The sequence below is a fragment of the Pelmatolapia mariae genome, linkage group LG20 (assembly GCF_036321145.2).
Source record: "Pelmatolapia mariae isolate MD_Pm_ZW linkage group LG20, Pm_UMD_F_2, whole genome shotgun sequence".
Classification (NCBI taxonomy): Eukaryota; Metazoa; Chordata; class Actinopteri; order Cichliformes; family Cichlidae; genus Pelmatolapia; species Pelmatolapia mariae.
In genome coordinates, this window is record NC_086244.1 from 21,299,466 (window position 1) to 21,318,549 (window position 19,084).

At 41.9% G+C, this 19,084-nt stretch overlaps 1 protein-coding gene across 1 annotated transcript in view; it reads right to left on the bottom strand.

The window, feature by feature from the left end:
- Positions 1–19,084, bottom strand: part of plxnd1 (plexin D1) — a 75,399-nt gene that overhangs the window by 15,660 nt on the left and 40,655 nt on the right. Inside the window, exons 13-22 of the mRNA XM_063464796.1 lie at positions 18,359–18,504; positions 11,774–11,879; positions 10,252–10,391; positions 9,664–9,843; positions 9,228–9,312; positions 8,772–9,041; positions 5,780–5,929; positions 3,157–3,271; positions 2,399–2,506; positions 692–804 (exon numbers count right to left, since the gene is read on the bottom strand). Coding sequence (XP_063320866.1) covers positions 692–804; positions 2,399–2,506; positions 3,157–3,271; positions 5,780–5,929; positions 8,772–9,041; positions 9,228–9,312; positions 9,664–9,843; positions 10,252–10,391; positions 11,774–11,879; positions 18,359–18,504 — 1,413 coding nt within the window. The remainder of the gene's footprint in view (positions 1–691; positions 805–2,398; positions 2,507–3,156; positions 3,272–5,779; positions 5,930–8,771; positions 9,042–9,227; positions 9,313–9,663; positions 9,844–10,251; positions 10,392–11,773; positions 11,880–18,358; positions 18,505–19,084) is intronic.

Here is a 19,084-nt window from a genome sequence, read left to right on the forward strand (position 1 = left end):
ACCTGGAGGCTACGGCCAGCTTTTTTATACAGTCTGTGGGAGAAACGATACTGCAGTAGCAACACTGGAATTTATGTTTCCCTCCATGTAGCTTTTCAACACTCTCCTCCTCTCTTTTCCTTCCCAATAAAAAAACAAAAAACAAAAAAACAAACAAACCCAGCGTCCACTGTCCACTGAAACCGACATGGCTGTCATTGCGCAAGATCATTTGTACTTGCAAAACAGCGTGGGTGTGTGAGTGGAGAAAAAAAGAAAACGATGTGTCTTTTGAGAGATCGGGGAGAAAGTTTCCATGTCACAGTGCCCGCCATTGTTCTGTCTCCTTGAAAGTCCATGCCTGTGGTTGGAAGACAAAGCCTGCTGAGCTGTGCCCGTCTGCACTGGTGGAAAAACACCCACCCACAGATAGGCCCACAATGTACCTTCGGGGTGGATCGCACATCAGAAAAATGCTTACCTATAGAGAACATATTAACTGTCCTGCAGGGTGCCAGACTGAGCTACACCTCACTGGATTTCTGCTGTATGTTTAAAAGTTCCAAGGTGAATTTTTACCCTGCATATTACAAGCAGTGACAAATGGGAAATGGGACATGTAGGGCAGAAATATTAAAACCCCAGTGAGAAAAATGGTATTGTCAATGTGCCAGTCGAAATCAGATAACAGGGAATAAATAGGGTTTCTCACCTTGGGGAAGAAGGTGCGTGTGACAAACTGTTTGTACTCCAAAAAGGGGATGCCCTGGCTGCGATTCAGTTCCTTGGTCAGGTCTGTCATGTCGGTCTGGAGTTCTGCAAAGCCTGAAGGCACAAAAAAGAAAAAAATCCCCCCAAAACAAAACAAATGAGATTGAATCATGGGTTCTGTTTGTACACCGCGGTTTCTTCCTGTTTCTGGCTCCTCGAGCTTCATTTGTTGCTAAGTAAAGTAAGCAAGAAATCTGTTTGCAGGCTAATCCAGTAACCATCAATTTTTCCCATCCTGCTGGAAGACTGGTTGATTTCACAGGAAGCTATTTTAAATCAAACACAGAATTATATCATTTAATTTCCTCCATCTAGTATCATCTTCTGGTTAAATACTAAATATACCAAATCCTAATCCTCTGATCTTTTTCCCCTCTCATCCTTTCTCCCTGCCAAACTGTGCAGCCCATCACGACACGCAGGCAAATATTTACCAAAACGACAATCAGAGCAGCCAAATCCAGTCTGAGGCTTTTATCCAAAACATGTGTACAGATCGAAGTTTACATGCAGTAACAGCATCAGCGTGTCCAGATGCTGACTCGAATCTGCATGGCAATGTTGTAGCCACTTTATTGGCTAGCATGTACCAGCAGAGGATAATGTTCACATGTAATGACACGCCGGAGATCTCTTTATAGAAAAGTGCATCCTGTCGCAGGATGAGAGACGTATTTGGGTTACAATGGCTGTTTCTTCAGACTGTGTTTGTGCAGAAAGAAGAGAATACTAGACCAGAGGGATTTAAAACATATTTCATTACACCACCAGGTTATTTATCCTCCTGCTCGCTAAAGCATCCTCCGAATCAGTTCACACTGTCAGCTCCAGATTATAAGCAGCAGGCCTGAATACCAAACCTCCCCTCTGCCTCACTCTTCAGACAAATATCATGACACTCCCATTTGTGTAACCTGGAATATGTCAATTACCCATCTTCTTTAACCCTCTCCCCCCTTCGCCTGCTTTTATCAAATCTTCTCAGCAAAAGTATCCAGCGCTTTGTTCACACTCACCCTGAACTCGGCCACAAATCTATCTGTGTCCTCTGACAAAATAACCTCTCCTCTCCTCCTCTCCCTCCCACGCTTCTGCTTCTCCTCAAGCTTGCAGCCCTCACTCCCGCTCCTATCGCTTCCTCCCTCCATTTTTCTTTCTCTATCCGTCCCCCCTATCTCCACATAATAAATCTGGGTGCTCAGATGCGGAGTGGCCTTCACACTGCTTTGGTCTAATGCCCTAGACACGCACACGCACACACACAGACACAAAACCAAACACAAACTCAAAGGTCTCGTTCCTATAGGGCAGAGGGAGCAGAGGCGATGTGGTCACTCAGTGTGTCTGTCTGTGACTGATCATTTGGCAGAGACTATGTTTTATGAGTCACGCTTACTAGGCACAGATCTGTCAACTGTTGTATCTTTCTCGCACTTCAGACTAGAAAACCTCAAAAACAAATATACTTTTCTGCTCGCACGCGCACACAAACACAGATATACACAAACAAGTAAACACAAACAAGTGTGGTCAACATTTCTGTCTTCACGCAAACTTTTATTTTTCCAAATCGCTGGTCTAAGTGACTTTGATAACAAAGTTTGTACTGGAGTGCTCGTGTGTGTGTGTGATGTTCTTATAAACACACCTTTACGGATCTCCTCTCTGATCTGGGACTCCATCTCCTCCATTTGGAGCAGCGTTTTCTGCCAGTAGCGTTCTGCCCTTCGGCTCTTTGTGCAGTACACTACCAGAGCTGAGAAAAAAAAACACAAAAGAGTGAGAAAAATACAATGCAACTAATTTACAAAACAACTGCTGTTATCACACACTGTCAACTTCCTGGAAATAATAACAGGGTCAAAATGGGACTGAGAGATTTTCGAATGGATGAAATTATTTTTGTGTTTTTCAGCTTTTATGAGCCCGTGGAAAACACTTTGTGCCAATGTTTTTCACAGTGAGAACACGGGATGTAAAAATGATTTACGTTTGTGAATGTCTAAAAAAATGTGTGCACTAATATTTCAACATTTATGTCACACCCACAAAGTTTGGCAAGAAAAGAAAGGAGGTTGGCTTTTTTTTGGGTTTTTTTAAATATCTGAGAACAGATTCATACCGGGAAACTGTGTGAAAATCCACACTAACACCAATTTTCACCCATACACCTGCCCCAGAGACACACTCAAAGATTACAGTGTATACACACACATAAGCACACAGATGGAGTAGACGGTAAGAGGAACACTGTGGTCTTTGTGCAATGGATACTGAAGAGGAATGAAGGGAGGCGCGGGAATCTATGACCCCCGAATTCCTTTTATCTATTTCCCATCTGGAGCACGCATTGCTATAACAGGCATACATCCATCACGTTCTGGTAAGTATGTGTACACAACTTACCCACAGTGCACAGCAGCAGCAGCACACAGCACACTACAATGGATACCACGATGGCCATCTCGCTGCCGCCGAGCTGCACTGTGGCAACTTTGCGTCGAAAGTTCCCCACTTGCACCTAAAAAGAAAAAGGAAATGACAAATGAAACTGGGTCAAGCTCCTTCTAAAATCTGCCTCCTCCATTGTTCTGTTTTAAGTTTTCCCTTCTCCTTCTATGGATTTTTCTAACACCGTGACTGTCAACTATATCGCCTCATGTCCTACATTTACTTTTGTTTTCTTAGAAGCTTATTAAACGATATAAAACATTAAATTCAAAATAAAAAAACTTTCAGCTCTTAATTACTGCAAATAAAAATATACTCCCCAAAAAACAAGCTACCTATTCTATAATTATCTGACAATATGTGCATTTTAATATAACGCTTAAATTATCCCATCTCCATCTCACTAGTCCAGAAATTTGATAAAAATGCCCCAGCTGTCAGATCTTTTGAGTCAGCTGCTGGTTAGATGTTGCAAAAAGCCAACTCTAAAGCCGTGCAAGCATGTTGAAATCCTAGCAGATGCACTTAGAGTAGTGGGAATATGAGCAAATGATGTGTAAAGATAATTATAGCAGCCCAAATGAGATAAAATAAAGGGATTGTTTAAAATGGTTTGCACTGATAAAGGAAGAGTGGCGAGAATTAAACCCCACTTCCTGGATAGTTGGCTAGGAAATGAATGGCTGGAGTCAAATTGTTGTCCCTTTTCCTGCACTACATTGTAACCCAGTAAGGTAATATCCAAAAATGCAAAAAGAAAAAGTTGAAGGCAGAAGGTTGCAGAACACACAGTAATGAGCAGTAGATGCATTAAAACTTTTCTTTGTAACACAGAGTGAGTGGAGTGCAACAGAAGCAGTTCTTAATGAGAACACAAGTTGCTGCAAACATGCACAAGCACATCATTTTTTTCCTCCATGGGCACAGGTGCACATATGCAGAAAAAAAAATTACACACTGTAGATTTTGAAAAATGGTCTCTCGCTGCAACGAGTCACCCAGTTCAGTCTAACCCAGATGTGACAAGAAAAGAACTTTCACTTCTGCCTTCTGATTAGTCAGCAGGGTCTCTCTGGTCCCTGCTCACATCATTCCCGCTCCTTCCCCAATCTGAACATATTTCATGAAAAGAGACGGAGATAAAAAAGCCTCCAATCCTCAGACCAAATCCTTCTTACAGTGGTCTTACTCTAACGGGGGGAAGCTGGCTCACCGGGCTCCCTCATTTTCACATTCCCTCTTGCTCTTTCTGTTCCAGACATTTATTTACGCAGACCAGCCAGAGGAGGCCTTCTTCCAGAGGTTGCAACAGCCAGGCCTGGTGTAATGGAGGGGAAAATGCCATTGTTCCATGTTCCTGTTTCGCTTGGGGTACAAAAACACTGCTTCCCCACATCCACTTCTGCAGCACTTCAGAGCCAAGCACAACACAGGCGTGCAAAAATAGATCTTCCACCAAAAGTAAGTGAAGTAACACAAATGGCCATGAGCTATGCGTCACCCCAACATGTATGCATTTATTCAAATGTGCCAGCACAAAGAAAATTGTACTTGCACTCTGTATTTATGCCCCTGTCAAATGCGCTTGCAAATCATCCTCAGTGCTTGTGTGCAGGCAGCAGGCAGCCCACCCATTTGTGTTATGACATCTTATCTGACCCTTGCCCTGACTTTATGTGTTTGCTAATTGCCAGTGTTTATTCTGAGACATCCTGAGAGACAGATGGGGGTGGAGGTTTGCTTGAGCAAGCCACAGGTACACAAGGAGAGAGAGACAGAGAACGAAGGAGAGGCTTTACTTCTATTTTTGTGTCAAAGTGGGGAAACGTTTCTTACAGTTCACCTCAACTGTGGCAGAGAACTACTAACATGTGTTTTCTGAGCTATTTCAGCAAACCACTCGCAGTTTGGCTCATATTTAAATATAGATGAATGCTTTTCCCCTTAATAGAGCCCTATCAAAACAGACCAGAACGGATATCTAGAGATGAGGAAGAGAGATGGGTAGGAACAAGAGGGTCTGGTTTTATCAGGACTGCTCAGGGCTTAGCCATGTCTTGATTAGGGCATTTAATGGAGAATGAAAGAACCGGGAAACAAACAACAAAGACACAAGTGAAGACTGAGATCATCGCTGACTCAGAAGTTTTTGGTATCAGTGTGAGCAGTCTGTGCAATAGATGATAGATGAACTGATAAAAGATTAAAGACATGAACAACAATTGGCAAACACACAACTATTTGTTGTGGCACTGTGGCACAGAATGACGACTAACCACCCCCAACTGACTACTATTTCATGATGGAATGAGGAGAGACTACAACCCATTTATAATGCATGTAGAGCGGCACACTCACAAATGACTTGCAGAGCACGCATTCAGATTTTTGCAGATAAAATCCGTTTCAGTGAGCATCACAGGTGGTACAGATTCTGACTAAATGCTTGGCTTGAATACCGTGTAATATTTGGTTGAAACTCTAAAATTATCGAGGTCCAGCCAGCAATATTTTCAGCACAAGTCTGGATTGTACATTTGTATGTTTTTGTATGTGTTTTACAAGCTTTAATACTTACAAAGACAGGAAGCTCCCTTTCGCTGGAGCTGGATAGTCCGTTGATAGTGCAGTGGAACAGCTGGTCATTGTGAAAAGTGATGTTACAGGGATAGGAGCCAATCATCACTGAGTATTCCTCCGGCATCAGCTCCAGATCGCTTGGTACTTTCTGTGCCAGAAACGAATAAAAACAGCCGTCAGCCGGTCAGGGGTAAGATAGCAGAGGGGCCTACTTCGAACAAGCGCAGATAACATTCACGAAGAGATTTACCCCACACATACGTGCAGACACATAGGCATTCTAGTGTGCACGCACAGAAACCGAGCCGTGGCAGGCCTGTCATGCAGCTGTCATGCAGAGAAAGGCAGCGGGAAACTCATCCAGTTTGGGCTAGAGTTCAGCTCGAAGCACAAAACATTCCCACTCCCCCTCTCACATGGCCAGAAAAGTTTCTACAAACAAACCCGATCACAGTCATCCCTGTCTGATCCCAGAATAACATTCTCAGGGCCTTTACAGAAGCCTTTTGAAATAAGATGCATGGACAATGTTTTTCAATCAGTCTAACTCTGCTGCTTCCATTCAAGCCTGGAATTTCACTGCTTAAATAGACACTCGTCTGATTTTATACATGAAGTGTGATTTCACTGACTCAGGACGTGTAGCACTCAGCTTATTTAAAAAGCAGCACAATATCTTCCGAGGATCTAGTGAAGGATTTTTAAATGCTTAAAAATTTATAGTAGGGATCAGGGGAACTAACTTTGCAGATGGTGGGCACTGAGTTTGAAAGATTTTTATCAGGCATGACAGAAATGAAAGATGTCCTTCACTTCCAATATGGTAATTTCTTGATTTTGAAGCTTGTCCCATGTTAGGAACTAAGGCTCAGATCACTTGAACAAGGCTGATTACATGTTAATCTTCATTACTTCTTCTTCTTCTTTTGGCTGGTGTCTTTAAAAGTCACCACAGTGGATCATCTTCCTCTCGCACAGCAATCCCCTGCATGATGCCCTACACTACATCCATGAACCTCCTCTGAGGTCTTTTTTCAACATCCTTTGTTCAGTTTACCCACTATTACTCCTCCATCTCAACATTCCTGCTCAATCTGACCTGTCCCTAATTATTCTCATTATTTAGTAGAGTCTCTCACATATCGTCAAAATATCTGAAACTCTTAGACTAAAGTACCCCTTTTAATATGTATAACATAAGATCTAGTTGTCTGTTCAAGGGGCACAGTGGTTCAGTGGTTAGCACTTTTACTTCAGGTTCGACCCAGGCCGGGTCTCTTCTGCAGGTTCTGCCTATGTTTTGGTTCCTCCCTCACCAAAATCATACTGGGTCCGTGCTGTCTATGTTGGCCCAGAACACTCATGCAAAAGAAATTCTTAATCTGAAATATTTTACTAATCAGTTAATTAAGGTTTAATGAGTAATGCAAAAAATGCCATTCCACCAGAGTTCAGTACCATTATATAGTTTGTCTAGTCAGGAACATAGAAACTTTAGTACACAAAGATCAGGCACAGATGATTAAATCGGCTGTAAAAAGTCTAGCTGCATTACTTCAAGTACTTTATTTGAAAGTAGAAATCCAATCAGGAAGTCGAACTGTAATCTTGCCACAGTGAGCTCTACTGTGAAACAACAAAGAAGAATTTTAATATTCATCTTTGCGGACTAACTCCAAGGTTTGTGTATGATTGCATGACTCCTTGTGTTTCTTGTGGTTTTACTTTTTACTGTGTCACAGCCTCATCTGTAATTAATTTGTGATGTACAGTGTTATTATTACTAATAATAGACTAACCTACAAACAGAGAGACGTACAAACATATGAGCCTTTTTGTATGAAATGGCAATTTCCCCTCAATATAAGAATGACAAGTGAGGAAGTACGTCTGTGTTTATCCCCAGTGTGCTTCCTTGTTTTGATTACACCCTTAGGACACTGTTCTGTCCCCACTGCAGATTGCAGCCCCCTGGGTCTCTGTCAACAAATGCTTCCTTGAACAAACACAACACACACACATCATACACAGACACAAAAAGCATCAAGCTATCACACCAATATGTTTGAGCATATTCTAAGAAATAGATTTTTATAACCCCAATATGCACAAGATTTTCACACGGAAACTAATAGAAAAGACCAAAACAATGGATTCCACAGGCCGAAAACAGAATAAAGGATAACAAAACCCACCCACATTCCAGCTCAGGTTCTTAATATAGGCTGGCTGGCTAACAAGCTCCCTATTAAACAAACACATTTCTCTTCAGCCTCTCTCCCCCATTCAGCTCCACCACAAGTGGAATCCACCTTCCTAAATCAAACAGGAAACAACAAATGAGTCGACCATGTAGATGGGCTGAACCCGGCACACACCGACACATAAAGAGGAAGCTGCGTCGTGTTCAAACTTTCCTGTCTGTGCTGTTAGTATGTGCATTTTTTACGGTGTCACAGCCAGAAACCCTCTAGGGTGATGAATTCATGCAGACAGGTGCTTAGATCAGCCAGAACGTGGAACATGGGACCTCCAACTAAATAAAGCCCCCCTTCCCCCTTAGACCTGCAACATTAGAAGTCAACACATTACAGGGGACAGAGCCTTTGAAGTGTTTTATATGCCTCTGGTTTATGTGAATATGAATAAAGAAACAGTCAGCTCTGTCGGCTCATAACAGTGGGGGCATTCAGGTTTACAGCAGTGATGCTTTTGAAACCACAAAACAAGCCAGAAAATAGCGTCACTAGTTCAAGGAGTAGAGTAAGTATTTCATTTTTTTCAAAGCTCGCCACATAACAACATAAAAGGCCTGATGTCTTCTGATGGTACCTTTAAGTCTGACCAGCTTTTTGATGAAATAAAGTTAAAATGCAAATTATTTGTGTGGAAATGTCTGTAGGGACTGGCAGACTTCTGGGGATTTCTGGGGATCTTTTTGTAGACCAACACAAAGTGAAGCATGAAAGTGATTGAACAGTGTCGCTCACATTGATGATGAGTGTCAGCTGCTCCCCTGAATGGTGTTTGATTAGCTTCTCCTTGTTGGCGGTGAAGAACTGAGGATCCTCCACATATTCCAAGGGAAAGTGACCTATGTGGGGTTCCTCCTCTTCTTCTTCGTCATCGGTATCAGACGAGAAAGGCCTTTCATTCGTGTAAAGGACTCCATTCAGCAAGAACTGCACTGAGGTTGGCTGGGATTGGTTGGATGGAGGAGAGCGGCAGGCAATTGTGGAGGGGGTGAGCACTTCACACTGCTGTAGAAGGACCAGAGAGGACAACAGTTACTTACTTTGAACCAATAATTTATTTGTGTCTGCACATTTATGACTACATCACAGGAAAAATTACATTTTTTCTAGTGAATCACAAGATCCCACACATCTGACTATCTGACAGAAAGCGTCAAGCAAAATAAATTAGGAAATAATTAGGATACTCACTGAATGTCCAATTCCCACCACCTGCATGGTGACACTCTGTACCAGATCAAAACCCTGGCCTGTCACTGTGATGTTCCTGCCACCACTGTGACACACACACACACAACAGAGAGTCACATCTCAGCTGCGACAAAAAAATGTGTCAAATTCATACTGACATGCAAATACTTTGGGACCCTTCTCCAACATGAGACAGAGACAGGACAAGATAATAAAGCACACCAGTTTAAATACGCTGAAAAGCCTCACATGTCATCAAAGACATGCCACTGCCCTGTCACACTGAAGCTGTGCAATTTAGAGAACAATAGGAAGAAGACACCAAGGACAATATTACAGTAATGACTTATGTCTGTGACTGGGAATGCGAGGAGAATTCTAAAGTATTGCATGTGGAGATTTTTAATCCTTGAGATGTGTGTGGTGGTATACGTACCTGCGGAAGCTCATTTTGGGGCGGATGGAGGTGATAGTGGGGTTCCTCTCATAGGTGTATGTGGTGCTAAGCTCTGGACCCTCACAAGTTTTGTTCTCAAACTCTACACACACTGTTACTGGGTCAGTGTGTGCCTGTGAGGCAGGAGGCATGATGCATTCAATTGTTCGAGCTGTTTTCCTAATAAAAGAAAGAAAAGAAAAAAGAGGTAAACGGTGTAACCTCAGAACTTGCAATGTCTACAACTGTTTAATCCCCAAAATGTTTCCAATTACAATTGAAGTCATATTGGCAGAGTTACACAGAAGTCAAAGAACTGTTTTGGAAAGCATTAGGGATACAGGTAAAGGTGCTGAATTGTATGCAGGCTTCAGAAAGCTGTGCAGCCTGAATAAATAACTACTGTGTAGCTGCATTTGTTATCAGCTACAGAAAAGGGCGCTATTAATATGGGCAAAGCAAAGAAAGCTATTTAAATCCTTTGTAGTTTATTGGTAAGTATTCAAAGTCACAGAGAGTTTAGAACCACTTGAAATTTGACCAGCTTAACACAAGTTGCAGAAACTGCTTGACGAAAGTTGCACTCACTTAGTGATAATGCATTCCTGTGTTGTGTTGACCTTGACTTTAACCTCAGACCCAATGTTAAGGTGTTCCCCATTGATGGTCACTTTGGTTCCTCCAGCACGCAAGCCCCGCTCCGGATCCATGGACAGTAGTTTTGGGATCTGCATGCAGAGGAAAGATACGGGACACTACTAACAAGAAATCACGTTTATCAGTAGAAATCTGACAGCTTCTGTCACTGGAAAAGACAGGCTTAGTAAAAACTGTGTTTGTGCTCTATGATGCCTTTCTTGACAACAAATAAAATCTTTCCTTATCCTTTGAGGTTTAAATATCACGTCTTTACAGATGGGCTGAGACAGCTGCTGACTATAACAATAAATTAGTGAGGAAAACTGTGAAGACAGCCCACGCTGCAGTATGTTAAAGTGCTGCTGAAGCCAACAGGCATTTAGGCCCAAGTAGCAGGACAGCTGTACTCTACTGCGGGTAAGAAGCAATAATGTTCATACATACGCATGAGAAACTTCATGCACACGTAATCATACATGCACAAAAGCACCTACACACAAATAAAAAGCCTCCTTGGGCGAAGATGAATATCCCTGTCCGGCTCTGCAGCTACCAGCATCAGCATTCCTGCTCTTTTCAAACTTTTTATCCCCGCCATGAACCTCGCCTCCAGGGAAACCTCTTATCCTCACTGACAGGATTCACTTCCTCAGTGCACAGGGATGGAGCAGACCTATTGTGTATTTTTGTTTAGGAGGGGGCGTAAGGAGGCAGATGTTTCCGTCAAGAGGTTTGAGGAAGGAGATGCGGTAGAGGCACATATCCTGTCTCCAGAACTGCTTCCCCTTTCTCTCACATCTTAACCTGCAGTAAAACACCTCCCGACACTGACCAGTTCTGAGATGGATAAGGAAGCTCAGGAGGAGTTCCAACAACAGTCCTTACTATGTTTGTCGTTCTAGATTTAAAAAAAAAATCCTTATGTATCAAGAAGGGTTTCAAGATTGGGATGATTTCTCTGTGGGATGACTCACAAGGAGATCTGTTTGTAGAAGCTCCAGAAATGACAGCCCGTTCCAGCACTGAATTGTAAAAAAAACTCTTTGTCTATAAACAAAGAGAAACAAATGGCTTACATGGGTATTTCCACTGGGTGAATACTCTTAGAGACTGAGAGACTGTGTGGGTTGAGGTCAATTAACACAATGCTGGCCAGCTCGCCTCGTCCGGTGATGAATTCAGAGCAAGGGGACATTCCAACAATCACCGTATTTGTTTTTTCTGGCATTCAATGCTGAATGACAATGGTGCTTAGCTTACAGCTCACATGGATGTTTGAAGATTCCCACACACTAGCATTCCTCTGAATCATAAAACGCATCTGTTAACACTTAACTGACACACATGGGGAGGCTTTCCCAGTGGGGAAGGAGCAAAAAAAAAAGGAGCATAGATGAAGAATGTGGAGGAAGAGGCAGATAGAACAGAAAGCAAAAACCAGCAGGAGGGTGGATATCTGGAGAATACTCACTAAATATGAGAAGGTCTCCTTTGACTTCCCCATCCCACTCTGCTCCACATCCACTTGGACAATATCGCTCCTGTTATCTGCAGCCCTCCCAGTGACACACACCAGCCTGGGGACAGAACACCACAACAGAGGATCAGTTAATAAAAGAGAACAATATGAATAACAAGCAAAAAAAAAATGATGCTCACAATTTTAAATCAATAAACTAATTTGAAAAAAAAAAAAAAAAGGAGTCGCTCAACTCAAATTGCAAGTGAGGGAAACCAATATAAGAATGAAAAAGAGAGATCTCGATCTGCTAAACAAAGACACATAATTAATCTTGGGGTATAGTGTTATGAACTAATTCATCAATGCCCATTGCATTTACATAAGGGAATCCAATAAAGCCCTGGGATATCAGATATTAGGGGAAGTAAAGTTCAAAGCTCCTTAGACCAGATGTGTCTAACCACAGAGGAGATTAAGAAGCTGCCGTGGCTTGTACTCTTACCTCCTGGCTGTGATTATACCCTGTGCCATCAGTGCACGCTCTACAGAGACGTCTCATATTAATGACATGGTGGTGTACTGAGGCACAGAGACCTACTGTTCTGGGACCTCACTGGGATAAATGTACCAAGGGGGGAACACAACCTTTATCGCCTCACATGATCTCCTTCCAGCTTGACACCCTGTCGGTTTATTTAGTCAGGTGCCTGCTGCTACAGTGGTTATAAATTCTCAGCTAGCGATATATGATTGACAGAGGAGACCCAGGGAATTTACATAAGTGCAGGAGCTGTGCTTAGTGTGGGAGGACCTGGCAGGACACACAGTAGATGCGGCTGGGCTGGGTCGGTCTAGGCTTGGCTGAGGTCAAGCTGTCGGGGCTTTCTAAATATCAAGCCTTATCCAAAGTGACATGTATTCTGTTTTCATCTAATTTAAGCCCAGACCCTCAGCAGCATATAATAACCCTAATTAAAACATAATTTTTTTTCCCTTTTTTTCATAAGCCGGAATAGGTGTTAAAAGGAAACTAAAATAACCTGCAGTACCAACCATCTGTTGATAGCAGGGTCTACATTCATGCTCATTAATTACAGAAGCATCAGGTAAAGAATGCCATTACACTCAAATTACACTCCTGTCAGTTATGTGGCATGAGGGCAGACGTGCACCTGTTTGAGAAAAAATGCATCGCTTCACATGCTCTAATTTAGAGAGGAAAGAAAAACAAGGACAAACAAAATGAAACATGACTATTCACAGGATCAAGCCTGAGGGAAATAAGAGAAATTGGAGCCTGAATCAGTCTCAACTTGCAGGGTAGCTTCAGGCTGGGAACTAAACTGTTATCAAAACAGTACATCATATTATATGATGTTTGCTATTGAACCATAATGTTGAGGATAATTCTGCACAGCAAAGACACAAAGTCATTTTTTCCTGTGAAGTACAAGACAAAGGGTTTTCTCAGCAGATAGATGCTATGATGAAGTCAGCCTGTACCATTTAAACTGAAACTAGGTGTGTCTCATAGTTTCAGGAAAGAGTTTAGAAAACTTTCTCATGGCTGTATAAGCCAGCGCATTAAAGTATGATGGAAACCCATGAAGGCAAAATGTGAATTGGAAATATTTGATGCGACATGTTGAAAAATGTCAGAAAATAGCAAAAAAATAAAAATAAAAAAATGTCCCAGCATGTCCAAATCTATAATATATACACTAAATATTAATCTTCTTCTTTTGGCTGCCCCCTTTAGGGGTCGCCACAGTGTATCATGTGCCTCCATGTCACTCTATCCATGTCATCCAGTCACACCAACCCCCTGCATGTGGGAGTTGGTGTCTCTGTGGTCTTCCTCTTTTCGGCTGCCTGGCAATTCCATCTTGAACAGCCTTTGTCCAACATATCCACAATTCTTTCACAATCCGAACATGTCAAAAACATCTCAACATTGCCTTCAAACCTGCTCAGTCTGAGCTGTCCCTCATCATTCCCATTATTTTTTAGTGCCTCTCACATATTTTAAAACTATCTTTAATCCTGAGTTGAAAGTACCCCTTATAATGTCTATAACATCAGGTTAAGTTGCCTTTTCAAGGGTTAGACAGCATGGTGGCCTCTCTAACTTTGTCTCTGAAGCACTCAGTTTGAGCCATCCTGCTCTCATTTCTAATCCTGTACATTCTGGTCACTCCCAATGAAAATCTTAACCTTTCTTAACCTTTTCAGCTCTGCCACCTTCAGCTCCTCCTCCTGTTCTTTTGTTATTACTACCATCTTAAAACCACACATCATAGCGGGTCTTGCTGCCTTCTTGGAAACCTTGCCATTTACTCTGGCTGCTATCCTTCTTTCACAAATCACCCCTGACACTCGTCACCACCCACTCCACCCTGCCTGAACGCTCTTCTTCACCTGTCTTGTACACTGTCCATTGCTTGGATCCTCTCATTGAACACACTCTGTAATATATTGACTTTACACTGATAAAACACTGTAAAAAACAAACAAACAAAAAACCCCAACAAAATCTTCTCATTGGAGAAGCTGGAGCCGGGAAACTGCTGCCATTTTTGCTTACAAAAATTTACTTAAACAATTAACAGAATTATCAAAACAGATGTTGAATAATTTGGAATAATTTCCTGTTGATTGACTAATCAATGCAGCTCCACTCGAAGTATATAACAATAACTTCTCATGGCATAATTAAATTTCCACCAATTAACTCAGATGAATTATTTTTAATCTTCTGCTAAATTAGACTCTTGCCAGTTACGAGACAATTAACTTCTCAGAGCTAGTGTGGCAGCAGTGACAGTACTTGCTATATATCCCACAGTGCCAAATGAAACAGTGCAGAAGAAAACTATGCAGCCTCCCGCATACACAATGCATGTTGCAACACTTCCATGTTTAATTTTTAGATATGTACCAACGTGTCCAATGTTCCAACGATGTGCAATCAGATAAAAAAACATAGAAGTAGACTTTTGCAAGATACGCAGATAATGTTGTGTCGCATGAGGGTGTATGCTGGACGTGATGTTGATGTGGTGTGATCCTACTCAAAGGACAGGCAGACTCCCTGCAGGAGCGCACAGGGCCTGGGCTGACCCCTGCTCTATATTCCAGCATTGCCCCACTGTGGAGATATTACAGTCGAGAGGGCAACATTTGTTCTAGCACTGAGATGTCTCTAATCATTTCCCTTGAGTGGCTGCAAAATCATCAACAATCCAGTTCGTATGTGTCTGGATACAAGTGTTTTCTGGGGCCGAGCTAAATGGACACAGCGACGGCCACTCAAGGTTCGTATGAAAATGATGAAAAGGAAGGGCAGCATGGAGGACCTGAGCCAAACATCAAGTGAAGCACTTCAATAAATGAGGTGTGCTTAGACTGACTGTGCCATTAATTAACATGTTGACACTGGGTGAGAAGAGCATAGCCTCTCCAGTGCTGCACATTTTCCTTTTGGCACACAGATGTGAACTTTCACCTTTCAGCACATGGGCAGACACCTGTCTCAACAGTCCTGGTAAATGAGGTCACATGCACAGGTGTGTGTATGCTGATGAGTAGGCTGTGTATATGAAGAGAGCGATACTGACGGCTGGCAAGGTCTTATGAATGAGGGGAATTTGAAGCAGACCTTCCTGCTTCAGGGGTGTGGTGTGAATAGCTTTACATTGTGCCTCAAAATTAAGTTGTGAAGGTGATGAGACAGGATCACTAATCAATCACCGGCGTGCCCCACAAGGAAGAAGTAGAAAAATGTCGGGTTTCGCATGCATGCGCACGTCTGTGCAAGTCAAATGTGCTGACACTGTCAGACGCACTGATGTGTTATGATTTGTCAGTGCCACTTCCAGCAATGACGATGTGCTGTCACAACAACCAGCCTTTGGAGCCAATAAGGAATGACAACATAGGATGAGCTCACCCCGGAGTGAAACGTGATTCGTTGTTTTCTACATGTGTGGTTTGGGGGGAATGTGTCAGGCAGTTGGAGTGACAGGTAAGACCCGCCGGTCACCCTAGAACTGGTCTTAATACAATGATTGGCTTCAGTGGAGCAAGACCAGATAAACAGTTCCATTCAAGGAACATTACAGATACGGAATGAAAGTTCGGATGTAATTGTTGAGTTACTGACTTTTCACTGAGTTCTGCTAGAGTCGGAGTCGGGCTCCTTCTGTCTCCATGGTGACAATGTGACGGTTCCTGAGCTTTGGAGGGGTGGTGATGGAGCCATTTAAAATGAGAAGTGTGCTGCATAATAATATTTGTGAAAATTAGCCTCATGAATACATGAAAACTGAGCCACACGTGGACAGTTGGTATTTTAATTTCATGATCGGTGGACCTATATGAAGCAGATCTAATCACCCTCACAGAGATCTGTGATGGTGATTAACAAGAGGAAGTTTATAAACTGCCCCCTCTTGGATTGTCTTTAAATAAAAGTTGGTCAAGCACAAATTGAAAAGTATGGATTTCCTCTGCTGCCTTTGATGGTCTATTTCAATTTCTTTTCTTTGTAGCACGCCAAATAATAGACCATTTTCCACCCGACCTCCTAGATGTTTGAACTAGGGTTATCTGGCCTGGGATCAAAAACTTTTACGTTGCTTTCATTTATACATTTGGCATGTATACAATGAATCCATCTCTATCACTTTCATATGCTCTGGCTAATCTGTAGGTATCTAGAAATTTAAAACATTTTGCAGAAGAAAAGATAAAACCATTTTCAGTGCATTCTTTTTTCTGAGAATTTGAGACTCAGGTGTACTTTATATTTCTAGTTGTGGCTAAATTGGCTTCGAGCCTTTATGAACACCTAGAGATCTGCTGGGCAAACTGTTTCTAACTCGTCACCCTGAGATTATCTACATTTCTTTCTTTTTTAAAAAACTTTTGTCCTATTGTGCAAAATTCTTAAGTCTGCCTTTATTTCTTTACATTTTGCTTCCAAGGAACCAAACTATAATGTAATGTTTTTAGCAGGCTTTGTGAAGTTTTTTCAAAGTCTTCTCTTTACCCATTAACTGCTTTTATTTCATTTTAACACTGACCTATGAGACATTCAAGCATAAAAAAGCAAAGAGCCTATTTTAAATTGTGTCTTCAGACACTCTGTTACAAGAAGTTGGTTGTAAAAATGATTTTTTTTGTCAATTTTTTAAAATTTGAGCTTACAAAAATATTGAAGGTAACACAATTTGACAGGCAAAAAAGTAATACATTTTCAAGAACAAGCTGATTTCTAAAGCGACATTAAGACAGAAAATATCTGGAAGTATCTGAGAGTGATGTGCAGCGTTTCCTTAAAAAATCTGAAGAAATTGAACAAGTAGAGAACAACAGAAGAAGTATCAGGCCTGCAAAAAGATTTACAGCAGATGAGCAGCATCTGAAAGTCATCTGAAAGTCATGTTCTCAAGAAATAGGAAAAAAAAACAGGACCCGAGAGATGCATCTGGACTTTCAGTTGATTAAGCTACTGTTCGCTGAAGCCTCTCCGGAGGTATGTCAAATTACAGAAATACTAGACTGAAAATCAGTGCAACAAATCTCATGAAGCCCATAAGACTGGTTCCAAATTTGAAATTTTGTTCAAATTGTCAAAAATATGTATGGAGGAAGTCAGGAGAGGGGCTCTGTTGTGGTTTAGCCTGTATTTCAGCCAGTGGTGTTACTTACAAAAGTAATCCAAAGAAGAGCTTTGGATGTCTTTGAGGAACTATTGGGAACTATTCCTGAAAACTATTGAAAAAATATCAGGAAACTTGCTTAAGAGAGTTTAGGCTGTGGGGGAGCAAAGACATGCATGCAAAAACAGCCTTGTCCATACCTGAAGAGAACCCATGCAAGCACAGAAAGAAAATGTAAACTTTACATACAAAAAGCAGTCGATGTCTGAAAATGGCTTCTGTTTAGATAAATATGCTTACATGAATATTCTTTCCCACCTGGATAAGAGGTTTTTCAATATAGAAAAAAATATTTACCAAAATCTTTTAAAGCATGGCACCCGTTTACTACTTTTTCATACTTTTCCCAGCTGAAGACGTTCCAGTGTAATAGAGGTAGCTTCCACCATCCAATAAAAGTAGGCAGGTGTGACTGGATGATCTGATTTGAGGGTGTTTTAGCACACACAGTGTTCATGTCTGAGATGTACATGTCAGGAGTCTTTCAGTAACAATGAGAAATCTTTCCATCACTTGATCTCCGTGTGTGTCTATTTCAGCCTGCCATCCACCTGAACGCTCACCTGCCTGAAATCCTATTAGGTTACCATGACAACACCATGACGACAGGTAATTGTCAGCTATCATCTCACAAGTCCTGACACCAACAATGGTGCATATTTCATCAGGGTTAAAAAAAAATTATATAGTTGGTGTACAGGGCAAGGAGTTCAGTTTTGTTATTTCAACATAGCAGATAATGTGAAAAGTAGTTAAATATATAAAAGATATAAACGAGACAAACTGATACCATTAAGCAAATTTGCAGGGAGAGGCTGACATACACTGCAAACGTGTGAATCATAATTCAGTTATATGTTGTAAAACTTACTCTGTGGAGACAGTGTAGAACTGAGGCAGCAGAGTACAGTTCACATCTCCTATAGAGACTCTCACTGCTTTAGCCCTCCTGCCCAGGTTCCTGCCCTGAACTGTCAGCAGGGTGCCTCCTTCCACTGGACCAGTCAGAGGGGAAATCTGTCAGAGACAAAGTGAAAAAAGAAAATATGAGAGGTGAGAAAAAAAGGCAGTGAAATTGGACAATAAATTAGAGCTCATAAGTAGATTACCGCCCTAAAAACACTCCACTAACGATGGGCGATAATGAATATGACAAAAAATTAGGAGAATAGAGGTGCCGTCTCTGATGCTGACATGGAGTGTGGCACACACACAGAGATAAGGGCCCATGTAAGTGTTCTTCTGCTGAAGACTGAGATCTAATTGAATAGACACACACTTTAGGTATACACACACACAAAGCAGACTCTTAACTGCGGTAGTCTGAGACTCTTCAGCCTCTAATCCTCTACAGCACATGCAAATAAAGAGCAGACTAAGAGCCCCCTTCACATCCCACAAGAGACAGAGAGAGTGAGAAAGTGAGGGCTGAAGAGCCGAGGTGTAGAGCACAGCAGAAAGGTGGATGAGTGGGGAGGCAATTTAGGGGACTGATTGTCGAGAGGAAAGTGAATGCTGATGGTGGTGGTGAGAGAGCAAAGCCTCAACAGGGGAATTAATGCACAGCACTATTCCCTTTCATCTGTTTTCCTGTGTC